Consider the following 16,407-nt stretch of genomic DNA (forward strand, 5'->3'; position numbering starts at 1 on the left):
GGAGCTGGAGCTGAGAAGTGTGTGGGCTGCTAGACACGAGTCCTCTGCAAGAGCACTGCTAACACTTAGCTGCTGAGCCATCTCTCCAGCTCTCATCCTTTTTTTTTTCCATAAAAGCTTTTAGCTGGGCATGGTGGCTCATGCCTTTACTTCCAGCATTCAGGAGGCAGAGGCAGAGGCAGGTAGATCTCTATGAGTTGGGGGCCAGCCTGCTCTGTATATTGAGCTATAGATCAGCCAAGGCTACAGTGTGTGACTTTGCCTCAAAAAAACAAAACAAAACACTTAATCTCTTCCTCTTTATAACACTGTTCTCAAATTTCTTTTACATTCTTTCATTTAACCTTCTTCTCAGCTAACCTTTCTGTTTGTCCTTCCCTTGTTTCCTTCTTAGACCCCATTCATTCACATTTCATCTGGGTTGCCTCATCCACCCTTGATGTGAGGGTTTGTGCCTGGTCTTATCACATCTTGTTATGCCATGTTCGGTTGTTATCACTGAGAAGCTTGATCTTTTCTGAAGGAAAACAGAGGAGCAGTGGATCTGGGGGAGAGGGGAGAGGGGGAGACTGGGAGGGGGAGGGGGAGGGGAAGGAGGGAAGACTGCAATTGGAATGTATTCTATGAGAGAAGAATAAAGAGAAAGAAAAAACATTTTCCCTAAATAACTTCCTTTTAATTTTATAGCATTTGCCATGTTCTGATTGTTGGTGATTCTTGGTGAGTTCATGTGTTTTAGTTTGTCTCAGCGTATTTCTGTATCTTGTTCAGTTTGATGTGGTTTCTGCTATGTTAAGTTTTTTTCTCCTTCTTGATGGGTAGTGGGGTTTGAGTCCATAGCAGTAGTCTGCTCACTAAGAAGAACCCCAATAAAACCGGAAGGGGAATCCAAACCAGTAGATGCACAGATTGGAACACACAAACACCAAAAATCATATACAAAAGGCAACATAACCCAAAAATCATGATTCTCAACTACTGAGGTGAAAGCTATGAAATGGGTGAAATATGAACAAACAGAGTAATGGGGTAAGGAAAGGAAGGCAGACCTGGAGAAGAAAGACAGAAACAGATAAGAAATCCAACTCAGTGGGTGAGAAATTGAGCAGCAATGATGGAAAGTCACAACATCAATGGGAAACTCGAACTCAAAAGGAAGACTGGTATTTTGAAAAAAACAATAGAAACACTGGAAATGAGAATCTGAGAGAAGTAAATATAGAAACAGTGAAAAGGGTCCCAACAGTTTCGGCCAAGCAGAAGAAAGAACCCTGAAAACCCCAAGTCGAAGGACACATTCATACTTCAATAAAGAAAAAATAAATGAACAGGGTCACAGTTTCTGAAGTGATACGGCCAAGAAATTAACCTCTGAATTCATGGGATAGAAGGAATTGAGATTTAAAATAAATTGAATTAAATAAAGACAGAATATCTGTTAAATTATAGCAGAAAATTTCCCTCATCTAGGGGAAGGACGGGACTTTTATAAGCGCAATAGATATGACCAGAAGAGCCTTTCCAAACCACATTAGAGTCATGATGTCAAAGACATAAAACAAAGGAACAATACTAAAAGGGGACTATATAATATATTATACATATATAAAGGGGAAATGCCAACTCAAGCAATGAAACAAATGCACCTGATAATACTAAATTTCTAAACAGAAACTCTAAAATCTAGGAAATCCCTGAAAGTGAATAACTATTATGATGGTTAATCTTTTTTCTATCTTTTTTAGTTAACATAGAATTACATCACTTATCACTTTCCCTTTCCTTCCTCCAACTCCTCCCATGCCCCCCACTTTAAAACTGATGGCCTCTTTTTCTTTATTACTGTTACATACATATATGTGTGTGTACATACATCCACACATACATACATACATCACCTGATGAGTGTATTTTTGGTTGGTGGTGTATACATGGTTTCAGTGCCGACCAGTTGTATTGGATAACTAATTAGGAGACTTATACCTGGGAGAGTCTAATTCTCCCTACCTGCAGTCATTAGTTGCCAGTGGTTCTTTGTCTAGAGGTGGAGCACTGTGAAAATTTCCTTCTTCCGCATTAACATGTCTGTTGATGTTGGCCTTGTCCCAGTCTTGTTTATGCAAACGTTATCCATTTCTAGGAGAGACAGTCTCTTAGCAGACTTCTGCTATTCTAGTTTACAGTCTTCCCACTCCCCTCTACTACAGTTCTCTGAGCCATAGATGCTGGAGCTGAGATGTAGGTGAATTCAGTGGGGCTGAGCTCCCACTACCCACCGATCTCTGCACTGTGTCCTATCGTAGTTTTCTATGATGGTCTCCATTTCCTATAAAAAGAGGCTTTTGATAAGGGGTGGTACCTGCACTTATCTGTGTGCAGAAGGATAAGATTTAGAATGTACTTGAGGCAGTATGGTCTAGCAAGTAGCAGTAGTAAATGAAGGGCTCTAACAGGCCCAAAATGGTAAACACGGTGCTGGTGGGGACAGGTCCTGGCCTCCCCCTCCCCCTACTCCCCATCACCCCACCCTGCTTCTCTTTTGCTAAACCACTAGACTCCTTATTTGACCATTTCCTTGTGTCTGACTCATCCCTGAGGCTGGCCACCAAGGTCCAGCTATCGAAATCCCTTATTTGGCTACACTGACTAATATGTCCAGTCAGAACTTAACCAACTCATCCCAGCATGGACTTCCCTTTTTTTTTTTTTTTTTTTTAGGTTTTTCGAGACAGGGTTTCTCTGTGCAGCTTTGCGCCTTTCCTGGATCTCGCTCATCTAGACCAGGCTGGCCTTGAACTCACAAAGATCCGCCTGCCTCTGCCTCCCAAGTGCTGGGATTAAAGGCGTGCGCCACCACCGCCCGGCGGACTTCCCTTTTTTCTCCTTAAAAACTGCTCCTGCAGAGCACTTGCTGCTTTTTCTGCCCTATTGAGATTCAGCCACCCTGTCTCTCTATCTTGCTTAATAAAAGATCTCTTTGTGTTGAAAACTGGTGTTTGGGTGATGGTCTGTGCCTAATCTGGGGTCCAGAAGGGAACACCCCTTCAGTAGATTCGCTTCTAAGATCCATGACCTCACTAGCCCCAGGCAATTGACTAGACTGAGTTCCCTCCTCTTGGTGGGCCTTAAGTTCAGCTAGACAGCTGTTGGTTACAAGCTACATTTGAATGCCACTTTTTGAACCTTTACAGATAGCTTATCACACTGGTCATGGTTGTGGTTCATGGATGTCACTGCTCAGTGGACTATTAATTGGCAGCTTGTATAGTATTCTCTGGTAGCATGGAGGCTAGAATTCAGAAAAGAGGTTTTCAGGTTATATGCAACTCAAATAATCTAGCCCTGTATCCCAAATGTGCTGTGTCTTCAGCAATAGAGGTTTACCTTCAACTTCTAAGAGGCAACCAAAGACAATTGTAGCTAGAGTTTTCCTGCCTGGCCCACAGTCAGGACAAATCTCTCTCACCTGCCAGTCCCACAGCCGCTCAGACCCGACCAAGTAAACACAGAGACTCATATTGGTTACAAACTGTATGGCCGTGGCAGGCTTCTTGCTAACTGTTCTTACAACTTAAATTAATCCATTTCTATTAGTCTATAAGTTGCCACGTGGCTCGTGGCTTACCGGCATCTTCACATGCTGTTTGACATTGTGGCGGCTGGCAGTGTCTCTGCCTCAGCCTTCCACTTCCCAGCTTTATTCTCCTCCTTGTCCCGCCTACACTTCCTGCCTGGCCACTGGCCAATCAGTGATTTATTTATTGACCAATCAGCAACACACTTGTCATACAGACCATCCCACAGCAGACAATGGCAGTGGCCTATATATATTGTTTGGGGAATCACTTGAAGTACCCTGAACAACCACTGAAAAGGAGGTTTCTGGTATTTGTTAGTCTATGGTCCTTGTGGGGAGCATTGTCAACCCAAGTGGTGTAACTTCCCTGAAGATATAGATCTAGTATAATATTAGGTAAATATAATATGATTCTTTGAGGCTTTATCAAATGACTTTAATGTTAATTATCCTGCATCCTTCAACGTCTTTCTGTACTGATCTCTCTCTCGCATGTCCAGCTGGAGCCTCCTTCTAGTTTTTCTATTTCCAGATTCATATTGCCTGTATCCTGTTATTCCCCTCAATAGTACCACCCCTTACCACCACCTACGGTCCTTTATACTTTCCTGGTTTCTATGATTACTCATTGTTTACTCACATCTGAGGGTTTGGAGCTAGGAACCCCAGGTGAGAGAGAACATATCACATTTGTATTTTTGGGTCTATAGAGTACATTGTCAAGTCCTTTGGGCATATGCCAAGGAGTAGTATGGCTAGGTCATATCATAGATTTCCTTTTAGCTTTTTTGAGGATTCCCCATACTGATTTCCATAGCAGCCACATCCATTTGCATTCCCACCAACAGTGACTGAGGGTTCCTCTTTCCCACCTCACCAGGAATTTCTGTCATTTTCTTGCTGACCTTAGCCATTCTGAGTGGGGTAAGACAGCTGGGGTTCACTCATGATCTTCTGGCTCCAGTGGGCTCGGGACAGTCCACTTGTCAAGATCTGCACTCCACAGTACACAAAGCTTACCTCATAGGCTTAAGCCAGCTCCACACCACAGCTGCTGTTGTCCTTGGTGGTCATCCCTTGGTACTGGGATCTCCAAATTTCTGGGGTCACCACTGCAACTAGACTGATCTTCACCAGTAGCCTGTCCTGAGCTCTCTTCAGAAGCTCTGACCCTGCCACATGGTGCCAGGCCTCAACTTCTTTCCATGACCCTTTAAATCCTAGGGTTCTCACACTGCCAAAACCAGTACCACCTGGGGAGATTTTTACACATTACCTAGTCTAGAAGACAGCATGGAATGCAGCCTTACCCCCTACCCTACTCCCAGACCACAGCTTCTGTGTGCTGACCCTGAAAAAATACTGCCCAGAAGATTCTGCCTCAAGGATGCTGGTCTCTTTTTATTGCAGCTGATTTCTAAGTCCCAGCTAACCAGAATCAATTGTCCCAATAAAGCAAGGTTTATCTTCAATGGTTCTGATCTGCCTGTTGATCATAGCTGATTCTTTAATCCCAGCTGACCACAAATTCTTAATTCAAAATATTACATAAACAGCCCAGACAGAGTCTTTGCTTCCTTTGGAACTTTCCAAGCCAGGCCTCCATTGTCTGCATCTCTTTCAGCATCCCTGGCTTCCAAGCTCCTACAACAGCCTATTAAGCTCTGAGTACTCAGTGACTTTTCTAGCCCAAAATTTCAAAATCCTTCTGCAAGCATCCCAAAAACAACATGGCCAGGTCTGTCCCCGCAGATCTGTCCCACTCCTTGGTACCAATTCTTTGTTCTAATTTGGTTTCTGTTGCTGTGATAAAATACTATGAACAAAAGAAAATGGGAGATGTGGGCAGTGATCAGCTTACAGATTACAGTCCATCATGAAGGGAAATGAGGGCAGGAGCTCAAGCAGGAACCTGGAGGCAGGAACTGAAGCATAGGTTATGAAGGAATGCTGCTTACTGTCTTACTCTTCATAGCTTGCTCAGCCTGCTTTCTTATACACCCAAGGACCACCTGACCAGGAGAAGTACTACCCACAGTGGGCTACACCCTCCCACATCCATCATTAATCAAGAATGCCCCCATAGATTTACCTACAGGAAATCTGATGGAGGGATTTTCTCCATTGAGGTGCCTCTTTGCAAATGACTCTAGCTATGTCAAGTTGACAAAAGACTAACCAGGACACATATGAGATACCACAGGCTAACAAATAAAAAAAGTCCAGTGTCAGGAATGGGCTACTTCTTTCAGAGTTGTTGATCACTGAGGTTACAAAGACCCCTAAACAGTACCTGTTATTGCCAATGCTCTTGGTTAGTCTCCAGAATTTGACAGTAAGGCCCTGTTGCTGAAGACACCACATACTTGAGTCATAGAACATGAAGAAATCAAGTGGGTACTGATCTGGAAATTTCGTCCCTACCATCCAGCTTTCATAATGCTGAAAGGTGTGATGCATACTGCGAGAGAAAAAAAGTAATCCTCAGTCTTACCAAGCCATGAGCCCTGAGAGCTATAAAAATGACTGGCCTGTCAAGACATGACCATCAGCACAACAATGGCATGAATGTTATGGGAGTAACCACCCACTTTCTGGTTGGCTCTAAGGCCAACTGTACAAGACAAAATACATACCAGCTACCATTATCAGACCAAGAGCCTCTGGCTAGACAAATGATACCATCTGTTTCATTTCTAATAAGTTAAATTTATCAAGGAAAAAAATAATTGCACAAGATCTACATAGATGGGAGCAGGCTTTATATGAAGGGCTGAGGACATAGTCTAGGAAGATGACGACCTCACCCAAAGCAGTTGGCAGATGCAGTACAATGCCTATCAAAACCCAAGTAGGTTCTCAGAAAGTTAGAAAGTTAATTCTAGTATTCTTGTAGAGATGAGAATTCCCAAAGACCCATAACCATACAAGCAGCTAGATACTCACTTCCTTATTTCATAACTTATAGCAAACCTACGTGGACCAAAGCACTGTGGTATGGCATGGGCTAGACACAGAGACCAGTGGAACAGAAATAATAGTACAAAAATCATCACACACACTTACAGTCATCACATTTCTTAAAGGGACTATGGCCATTCACATAGGAAAAAGAATGTCTCAAACAAGGTTCTGGAGAAACTGAATATCCATGTGGAACATGTGAACCAGGTCCCCCCCACACACACACCAGAAAAAAGGTGACTCAAGGCCCATCAAAGCCCTGGACATAGTGCTAAAGGACATGGAAAGCTAGAGGTGACGCAGCAGGACTTTGGACTTGCAATGTCAAGTTTTAAAGTCTGCCATAAAAATATGCAAAACCATCAATTCCACTCAAAAAAGACAGACCAGCTATTTCTGAAATCCGTAACAGAGCTGAGGAGACATTTGTCCAAAGGTTGACAAAGGTGAACAAACCTGAAAGGCTAGAGAAGGTAAGAAGGAGGCCAAGGAACCTCTGCATCAGAGAACACAGGCCCTGACTTACCTGCCTAGCTATCCATGGTCATCACAGCCCAGACCCCAAACCCCAGAGTCTGACCACATCACATCACATCACATCCTACCAGGCCATAACCTCACTCATTTCCCCTGAAAAAGTCAGTGAAGCATCTTGGTCATGGCCACAGCAGTGTCCAGGCTCTAGTGGACAACGGAACATCAGTGACACATTGCCCACACAGTGGAAGGCCTGCTTCTATCCAGGCACTGAGCCCCAGCCAAACTTCCAGATGTGGATACAGCCACACCGTACCAGCTCCCAGCAAAACATGTGATCTATGAGCAAGTCCAGGTCAGTTCTCACTGAACCTCCAGGGAGTTCTCACAGAGGTGCTCACCACCCACCAGCCAGACTTCCAGGTGTCCTTGGGACAGGCACTAGGTGACGTGACCCGATAGCTGCTTTCGGGTCCCCAGAAATGAATGGTGTGGGAGGAGGATACAGGACCACCTTCATTAGCCCTGACACAGAGGACCACAACACTGGGGACTGCAGACCAAATACTCTGATCCCTGTTCTGTCCTCCCTTGAACCTTGGACTCCACACAGACCCTGAGCACAAACACTCCTTCTGACTACTCGGCTTCTACAGAATCATGGCCATCTGTGTCCTGGAAAGGGCAGTGAGCACTGATTTCAGGGGACACCTTGGGGTCTCCCACAACTACATCTCGGTGGCAGAGTGGATTATTTTCAGCTATGTATCTAGGGTAAGGAGTCCATTGACATTACCGTGGAGCAAATATCTGGGTCTACTTTCTTCGTGTATGTATATACAACATGAAGAGTGAAATCCTGTGTGGGTGCTCCTACCTGTGCACATGACCTGGGTGTAGGTCAGAAGGTCACATTGCTCTAGGAAGTTCACATTGATCTGGCAATGTAAAATGTCAGGCTCTGTTCCCTGGCATTTAATGTACTTCTCTTCTTGCTTCCTATCTGCTCCATGATGGGCTCTGGACCACTGTAGAGCAGTGCCACATTCCAGCTGTCTGCACAGAACGCCAGCCTCCTCCTTCTGCAAGTCACATCTCAGGGCAAGGCCTGAAAGGCCAGTGGCCTCTGGAATCCCAGCACAAGGGCTGCTACCATCAGCTAGCCTGATTTGTCGCGTGGTACCACCTGGTGGCATAGAAGAGAAACCGAGTCTTGGTATTGTGTCCCTAGGGCAAACACAAGGGATGAGTACTGACTGCCCCATGTTGAGTCATTGTCCATAGTACCCCTGGAGGTGTTCCCACCCATTGCTGTTTCCCTAAGGTAACAAACCCCATCCTTCCAGGGAAAGTGGGCCAGGGCTTCTGCCTTCTACACCATGTGGCTAACTCCTTGGTTGGAGCTTTGCCTTATGCATAGTCAGAATGGGAACATTCTCTAGTGGCCAACATTAACAAGGGAAGTAGCTAACTTTAAAAACTTGGAGATCTTATTTAAAGTTACTGGGAAAGTGTCTACAAAAGGTGAGAACCCAGTAGGATTAAGACTCCAAGCTTAGGATGTGTTCATACCTGGTCAGATCCTCCCCTACATATTTGCCTCCATGTTTCCATGGCCAAGACAGATAGAGAAGTCCCAGGGAGTAAGGATCTCGGGATCTCCATCTAACCTACCTGAGCAGATAATCACAGCCACACATTGGCATTTGCAGCCGCTGAGGGGCCCCCAAGGCCCCAGGAGGCACTCCCAGAGGGTGGCTTCCTCACCACGGCACTGGGCACCATACAGCCAAGGTTGCTTCATCTCTTCAGGTGTCAAAATATACTGGGAAATAGAATGCACAGAGCCACAGCCGAGCTGCCTGCAGATCACTGAGGCCTCCTGCATGCCCAAGCCGTCCCCACACATAAGGCCCCACTGTCCATCATACAGCAATTGTATTTGGCCTTCACATTTATTATCACCACCCAGGAAATTCACCAAGTTCTCACCAGCCAGACCTTCAGGAATAAGAACAAAAACACAGAGAGAACATTCTGGGTTTCATTTAGAATGCTTCATGATTAGAAAGCTCATCTTCAGTTGGGCGTAGTGACGCACACCTTTAATCCCAGCACCAGAAAGTAGAAGCAGGTGGATCTCTGAGTTCACGGCCAGCCTGGTCTATAGGGCAAGTTCCAGGACAGCCAGGCCTACACAGAGAAACCATGAGAAGAAGAAGAAGAAGAAGAAGAAGAAGAAGAAGAAGAAGAAGAAGAAGAAGAAGAAGAAGAAGAAGAAGAAGAAGAAGCTGGCTTATCTTCACTGCACATCCCAGTCCCATAAATACTCTGCACTGTTACAGAATCCAAATGGTTGCTTTGGTGAAATCAAAGTTAGTTAAAATAAACACACACACACAAAGTAAGGCATCAGACACCACCAGCACTGTGCCATCCCTGAGCACAGTCACTAATGTTCTATAGACCTGTGTCCCTGACACCCAGGCCTTCACACAGCAGCACACACTCACCAGTAGGAAGAGGCCAGCAGGCCAGCAGCATCAGAGACCACAGCCCAAGAGAAGACCGTTCCATGCCAGGTCTCCTTGTAAGTACAGTTCCCCAGGCTGACGACCTCAGAACAGGTTCCTGTCTCTGCCTTCAGGAAGAAGGTGAACTCCAACTCAGGGTGACAATATTCTGGAGCCAGAGCCCTTTCAGTACCATAGGCTCCTCCCCCATATTAGAGCTCTCATCTCTCACCCAAAGCAAACACTCACCCACCGTGCCGGAGCCCAGACAGTGCCAGCAGTGCGGAGCTTCCTGCAGCTGGAGCCCAGAGCAGTCCTAGGTGTGTGGAGAGCAAGGAGTCTCCTCCCAGAAAGGCTTGCATGTCTGTAGCTGCCAAGGCCAGTATCAGAAAAGACATCAAAGGCCTTCTGCCTCAGACGGAAGATCTGACTGAAGACCAGATTCCTTCCAAGAGCAGTTTGTTGTCAATAGACAGACTTGGCAATTTAATCATGGTGCTTTCAACATGTTTGCCCTGGGCCCAGCCTTAAGAAGAGTGCATGTCTCTCTGAGGGGATGGGATACCTAATAAATGGCCACACAAGCAAGTCCACTTTACGAGGGCAGTAGACAAACTAAAGAGTGTGTAGACAAGAGGACATGATGTCATCATGGTTCAAATGTCTACTTATTGTTAAGCCTCTGTAAGTAGCTGATTGTCAAAGGGAAAACAGGCAACGCATACTGATGAACTTTGCTCATTGGGTTCAAGTCTGCATTACTGAACAGAAAGTTCTCAATGAATCTACACCACACGATTTCAGGAATTCATTTATAAGAGGTAAAGTGTAGGATGATTTTCATTTTCTTTTCATGCATTGTCTACAGACATAGATTCTTTTTTTTTTAAATTCTTCTTTCATATATTACATCCCAGCCACAGTTTCCCCTCCCTACACTCCTCCCAGTCCCCCTGCCACATCTGCTCTCCACCAGATCCACTCCTCCATCTCCCTTAAGAAAAGAGCAGGCCAGATTCTAAAATGAACATCAGTTGTATTAACAAAATAGTCTCAATAAATAAAAACATACACCCACAATAAAATGTACAGGGTCCAGAAGAAAATAAAAACTCAAGGATCTTTAATGTAAAATTATTAATGACAAAGTGGAGGAGGGGCCCACCAGGCCACATCCCCTACCTGGGGAAGTAATGGTGGTTGATGGCGGCTGAGAGAGGGAGTAACTTTTCTCTTTGTAGGTTTGGCCACTGGTAAGTTGCTCACACTCCAGTGAATGACCTCATATCCACAGATGTAGTGGCAGCACTAACAGGACCCAAGGAGTTAGAGTAAAATGAAAAAGATCGTGAAGTTGGGAGGGAGAGACACTGGGGGAGGGAGTCTAGAAGTTGTTAGAGGGGCAGGAAGTAGATACGATAAAAATACATTATGTATCTATGTACACATACATATATACAAACATATATGAACTTCTCAAAGAATAATTTGTTTTTAAGAAAGAATGACAGTGTGCATAAATTAAATGACATGTTTTCAAAAACAAATGTCACAACATCCACACCATAATGTTGAATGAAAAGCAGCTGACCACACAACTGTGCATAGTATGAGCTCAAAAGATGCACATATGCCCATATATTTCAGGATTGTTGCATATAGAATAATTAATGGTGGCTATTTCTGTGTTCTTCTAAAATCCCCAAATTTCATACTGTGTTGTGTATGTTATACATGGATACACATACTATAGATGTGGATTGTATAAATATATATATGCTTGAATATAAAATATCCTAAGTTATATTGTTATACTATGTATCACCTTTGTGATTACTAATAAAAATCAGTAATTCTTTTTTTCTTTTGGTTTGTGGAGACAAGGTCTCAAAACTCAGGCTGACTTCAAATTTGCTATGTAGCTGAGGATGACTTTGCACTCCTGACCCTCCTGTCTATACTTCCTAAGTGTTGGGATCATAGGTGCATACAACTATATTAAGCCCAATAAATCTATTCTTTAAAAAGAAAGATGTGAATGGTTTGGGCTGCCTGAACATCCACAAGCCCCTTGATGTCATGCAGCTCAGGAGGGCAAAAGACACCCACAGGGTAGCCTGGGTCCTCATGGTCCAGCCTGCCTGAAGCATCTACATGTCTCAGCAGCTTTTACAGTTAAATGTCTCTCTGCAGTTAAAAATCCCAAAGATAATATAATCCAGACTCTGTGTGATTTCTGTCTTTATGTGGCTTATTTTTTATATTACTTTTACTGTCTCTTTAAAAGACTTTATTTTTTAAAACTATTTTTTTATATAACTGTCTTACATTCATTTTTCTCTGTCTTCCAAGCCTATGTAGATTTTTACACACATTGTAAACTGTTTAGGATTTATTTTATCCAAATCTGTATTGTGAATCTATTGCTTTAAACTGCAGTATAACTAGAACTGAAATGGCAGCTTTGGCTGCTGGCTCCACCCATCTCAGCTTCCCAACATGGCAGAACTACATTACCATCAGCTCTGGGAGAACCATGTGTACCACCAACTCTCAGAAGCAGTGGGTTTATGCCTCTATCAACAAGCATGTAGCCCAGCAACCTTTTTTTTTTTGTCTGTACTAGCAAAAGCTATATTCATCACACACCATGCTGTGTGGCTTACAGACACCTCTGTACAGCAGCAGGAATCCACCATGCTGCACTCAAGCCCATATGCCATCCAACAGGCACAGGGGAGGGCAGAAGTTTCCATCACAGAATGATGATGATATAGCCTAATCTGATACTGGTGGCATGGCTGTAGCATGGGTTTCCAAAGCGGGCCAGTCAGAACTGAGCTCTACTGTAAGCCCTGTGGGTGATGGGAGGGAAAAAGCTGTGTGAGAGATACTTACACAATCCAGTGGTTGTGGGGACACCTGTAAGAGAAATATGAGATGGGGAAGCCTCGAACAGATGTGCCCATACCCAGCAGGTAGCCTCTACCAGCTACCAGCTTAACAAGAGTCACATAAGATTGCAGGGAGCTCCCAATGGAACCCTACATCTCAGGGCCCAGTGCCTAGTGATGAATCTGAGCATAAAGGACAGCTAAAGAAATCAATCTAGCATCCCTGTCCCTGCTACTATCTGTTGCCAACTCACCCACACAATGAACACCTGCATCTTCTTTGTGTGTGCAGTCTCCATGTCCCCAAAGCTCAGCCTGACAGGCCTCCAGGGTCACCTCACTGCCAAGGCACTCCACCTCATCCAGCCACATAGGCTCCAAGCCAGGACCAAACGTGGCCCCTCCCAGAGCAACAAAGGCCTGGTCACAGTCCAGCTGCCGGCACACAACCTCAGCATCCACAGGTCCCAGGAGTTGTCATACACCATGCCCCAGGAGCCTGCATGCCAGAGCTCTACATGCCCGGAACAGTCATCCTCACCCCCAAGTACACTGTCCTCTGGAAAGGAGGCAGGGGTCACTGTTGCCCATTTGAATGGGCAGGTGGGCCAGGATGCATACCTAAACAGCTAAGTGGAGATGAACAGTTGGGGGGTATGTGCAGGGTCCTGTGGGGCTATCTGTGGCAATCCTACAAAATAAACACAGCCATTGGCGTTAAATGCCCTGTGATGCTTGAAATGGAAATGTGGATGAACACAGTCTCCAGCCCTGCAGTTCAATGGCAGCTCCTTTTAGTGGCTTGTCAGAACAGTAGAAGCCTTTACTGAGACTCACTCTTGGGCTATCAGCACCCACCTTCACAGGTAATCCAGACCTCCTCCTCCTGTGTACAGGAGTGTGGCTTCCATGGGGCAGAAGGGCACTGCCACAGGGTAGAATTGTGTAGCTTTCAACACTTGATATTGTCCACCGAGGAGATTCCCAAGCCAGCCACAGCAGAGGCCCTTTCTCCAGCCAACCATGGTCCCCATACCCCAGCTGTCTGCAGATGATTGTTCAAGGACATTTCTCTGAGTACGTTGCTGCACACAGCACCCCGTGACCCATTGTAGAGCATGTCCAGCCATCCAGCACAGCTGTGGGTGCCACCTCACAGTCTCAGGGCCACAGATTCTGTAGGACAAGCACAGGGAGACCTTCCTTCAGGCTCCTTTGACATTCTCAGAAGGAACAGGCCAATCCAAGAAGGTCACAGATGCACAAAGACATTTAACTCAGGCCCTGGCATCACCTGCACATGGATTTTTCTAGTTCCCAGCAACTATGGAAAGTAGAACAGAGGTTACTCAAAGGTCTTAAAGTAGGACCATACAGTTCAGCTGTCCCACTCCTGGGTTCTCTTACGGTTTGAATATTAAGTACCCCCAACAGGATTATCAAAGGCTTTGTTCCCAGATAGTGGCAGTATTGGGGGAGACTCTAGAAACCTTAAGAGGTGGGACCCAGATAGAGGAAGCAGATAACAAGGACGAGCCCTTGTCCCTGTCTGTCTGCTTCTTGGCAACTGTGGGGTGAGTGGACTTTACTTTCTCTCTGCCTAAACATTTCCCAGAAACCAATCATTTACTGAGATCTCTGAAGCCATGAACACACATCACCCTGTCTTCCTTTCAATAAGTATTTTATCACACTGATAAAGAATATGACTTACACAGCACCAAGGAAAATCAAGTCTGTGAGTCGAGAGTTCTATGCCCTTCATTATAACATGATTGACAGTAGTCAGAACATGGAAATGACAGGTGTGTCCAGTGACGGAGGAATGTGGATGTTTTGTGTGGATTCAGGTATGGGTACAAATACAAATGTGCACAACAGGAACAGAGACAGGGATAGAAAGGAATATTACCTAGCCTTTTGAAAGGGAAACTAGGGGCTGGAGAGATGGCCCAGAGGTTAAAAATGTTGCTACTGAACCAATGTTCAGTTCCCAGGATTCATCTCATGGCTCACAACCACCCATAATTCCAGTTCTGGCTTCCTCAGGCACCAAGGTGCATACATGATGCACATGCATGCATGCAGACACTCACACTCACAATACACATACACATAAAAGAAAAAGGAAATCCTGCCATTCATAACATCACAGATGAACCCAAAGGACATGATGTTAATTGAAATAAGCTAAGCACAAGAGTGCTACATAATCTCTCTCACATGTGTGACTTTTTAAGTCCAGTACATAGAAACAAAATAGAATAATGGTCAGGGGATGGAGATGCATGCCATGCTGCCACAAATTTTATAGATGGATATCATTGCAAAACAAGTGTCTCTTGACAATATGTCTCAGTTGAATGTTTTATCTTGGGTTTGGTTCTGGGTAGATGCTTTGGTGAAAAGTCTTTTCTGCTTTCCTGGCTGCAGTTACTATTGATGTCTGTCATGTCTCCGCTCAGACTGCAGGCACGGTGCACTGCCCTGCCAGCTGAGATGGAGCTCTCTTCAGCAGGGTAGGTTCTGTGTCAGCTCTGGGAGTGGTGCAGCCACCAGCAAGTATAAGGGTCTATCATTTTCCTCATGCTCTGTGTAGGCGGTGTTGAGCACAGTCCCCCTCTGTGGGTAATCTCAAGAGACAGGACAGTCAGTCCTGTGTGCTTGTTTCCCTTCTTCATAAGAACATCATTGGCCTTGGTGATTTGAATGTCTCTTCTCAGTCCCTCTGCTCTCTAAGGCTCTGAGCAAACACCCCAGTGACAACTGCTGGTCTTTCCTTGCTCGGGTGCCTCGTCAGCCATATTCTCAGTATCACCTTCCTTCTTCATTGCATGTATGGAGAGTCCGTGTGATGCTTTGATACACACACACACACACACACACACACACACACGCACACGCACGCACGCACGTACGCACACGCACACGCACACGCACACGCAAACGCACACGCTTGCTTTCTATAGACAAGCTCACTAAGATAGCTGTCATCCACACTGTTAACTGTGTTGTGTCTACCTGTGTCTTCTACTCTAGCCATATTTTCAATGCAATGTTACTGACTACAGTCCTATACTTCATGTTAGATCTCTGGACTCATTCATCCTGCAGAGCTCTGAATTTGTAATCTTGGACTATTTCTCCCTGCTCATCTTCCAAAATAAGTCTCTAGCAACTCAACACCCAAAATGGAAATGGTGAATTACCTGAAAAGAATTTGACAGACTAATCCAGGCCTGGTGGCACAGGACTGTAATCCTGGCTACTCAGGAAGCTAAGGCAGGGGTGTTCTAATTCAAGGTCTGCCTGGGCTACAGATTGAGTTCAAGAACAGCCTCTGTCTCAAAAATTCCAAAAATAAAAAAGGAAAAAAAGAAAAATTTTAAAAGGGGCTGGGGATAGAGGTAAGTAAGGCAGTACTTACCTAGCAAGCATAAGGCTATAGGTTCAATTTCAAGTACAACAAAAATATATACATGAATGAAAGAATTCTGAGAGAATAACCTAAAGGAAGTATACAGAGACATAGGAGAAAGCTGTGGTGATATTTTAATTGTGCTGAAATGTGATTTTATTTGTATGTCAATAAATAAAGTTTGCCTGGAGATCAGAGGTCAGTGAGCCATAAATAGAAGTCAGGCAGTGGTAGCACATGCCCTTAATCTGATCACATGACAGGCAGAGTCTCGGTGTGGTCAAGGACACAGTCAAGCATGGTGACACGAGCCTTTAATCCCAGTAACAACCATAGAGACCTGGAGGTCTGTATAGACAGGCAGTGATGAGGAAGTCATGTGGCTGGACTTAGAGCCAATGAGAAAGCAGAACAGAAAGGCAATAAAAACACAAATCAGACAGGAAGAAGCTCTCTCTGTGGGGAAGAGATGGCAGCAAGGTAGTAAGATAAGGTAGTCATGGCTCTTTGCTAATTCTCTGATCTCTTCAGCTATTACCCCTGTATTTGGCTCTGTGTTTCTTA

The 16,407-nt window shown here is 44.8% G+C and overlaps 1 protein-coding gene across 2 annotated transcripts in view; it reads right to left on the reverse strand.

Moving 5' to 3' along the window:
* Scart1 (scavenger receptor family member expressed on T cells 1) overlaps window positions 1-9,659 on the reverse strand; it is a 65,161-nt gene extending 55,502 nt beyond the window's left edge. For both annotated transcript variants that reach the window (XM_052713577.1, XM_052713576.1), the window contains exons 1-3: window positions 9,532-9,659; window positions 8,693-9,019; window positions 7,896-8,204 (exon numbers count right to left, since the gene is read on the reverse strand). In XM_052713577.1, coding sequence (XP_052569537.1) covers window positions 7,896-8,204; window positions 8,693-9,019; window positions 9,532-9,595 — 700 coding nt within the window. In that variant the 5' untranslated portion in view covers window positions 9,596-9,659. The remainder of the gene's footprint in view (window positions 1-7,895; window positions 8,205-8,692; window positions 9,020-9,531) is intronic.
* Between the last annotated feature and the right edge of the window lie 6,748 nt (window positions 9,660-16,407).

This window comes from Peromyscus californicus, unplaced genomic scaffold (assembly GCF_007827085.1).
Source record: "Peromyscus californicus insignis strain IS unplaced genomic scaffold, ASM782708v3 Scaffold_4__1_contigs__length_199733344, whole genome shotgun sequence".
Taxonomy (NCBI): Eukaryota; Metazoa; Chordata; class Mammalia; order Rodentia; family Cricetidae; genus Peromyscus; species Peromyscus californicus.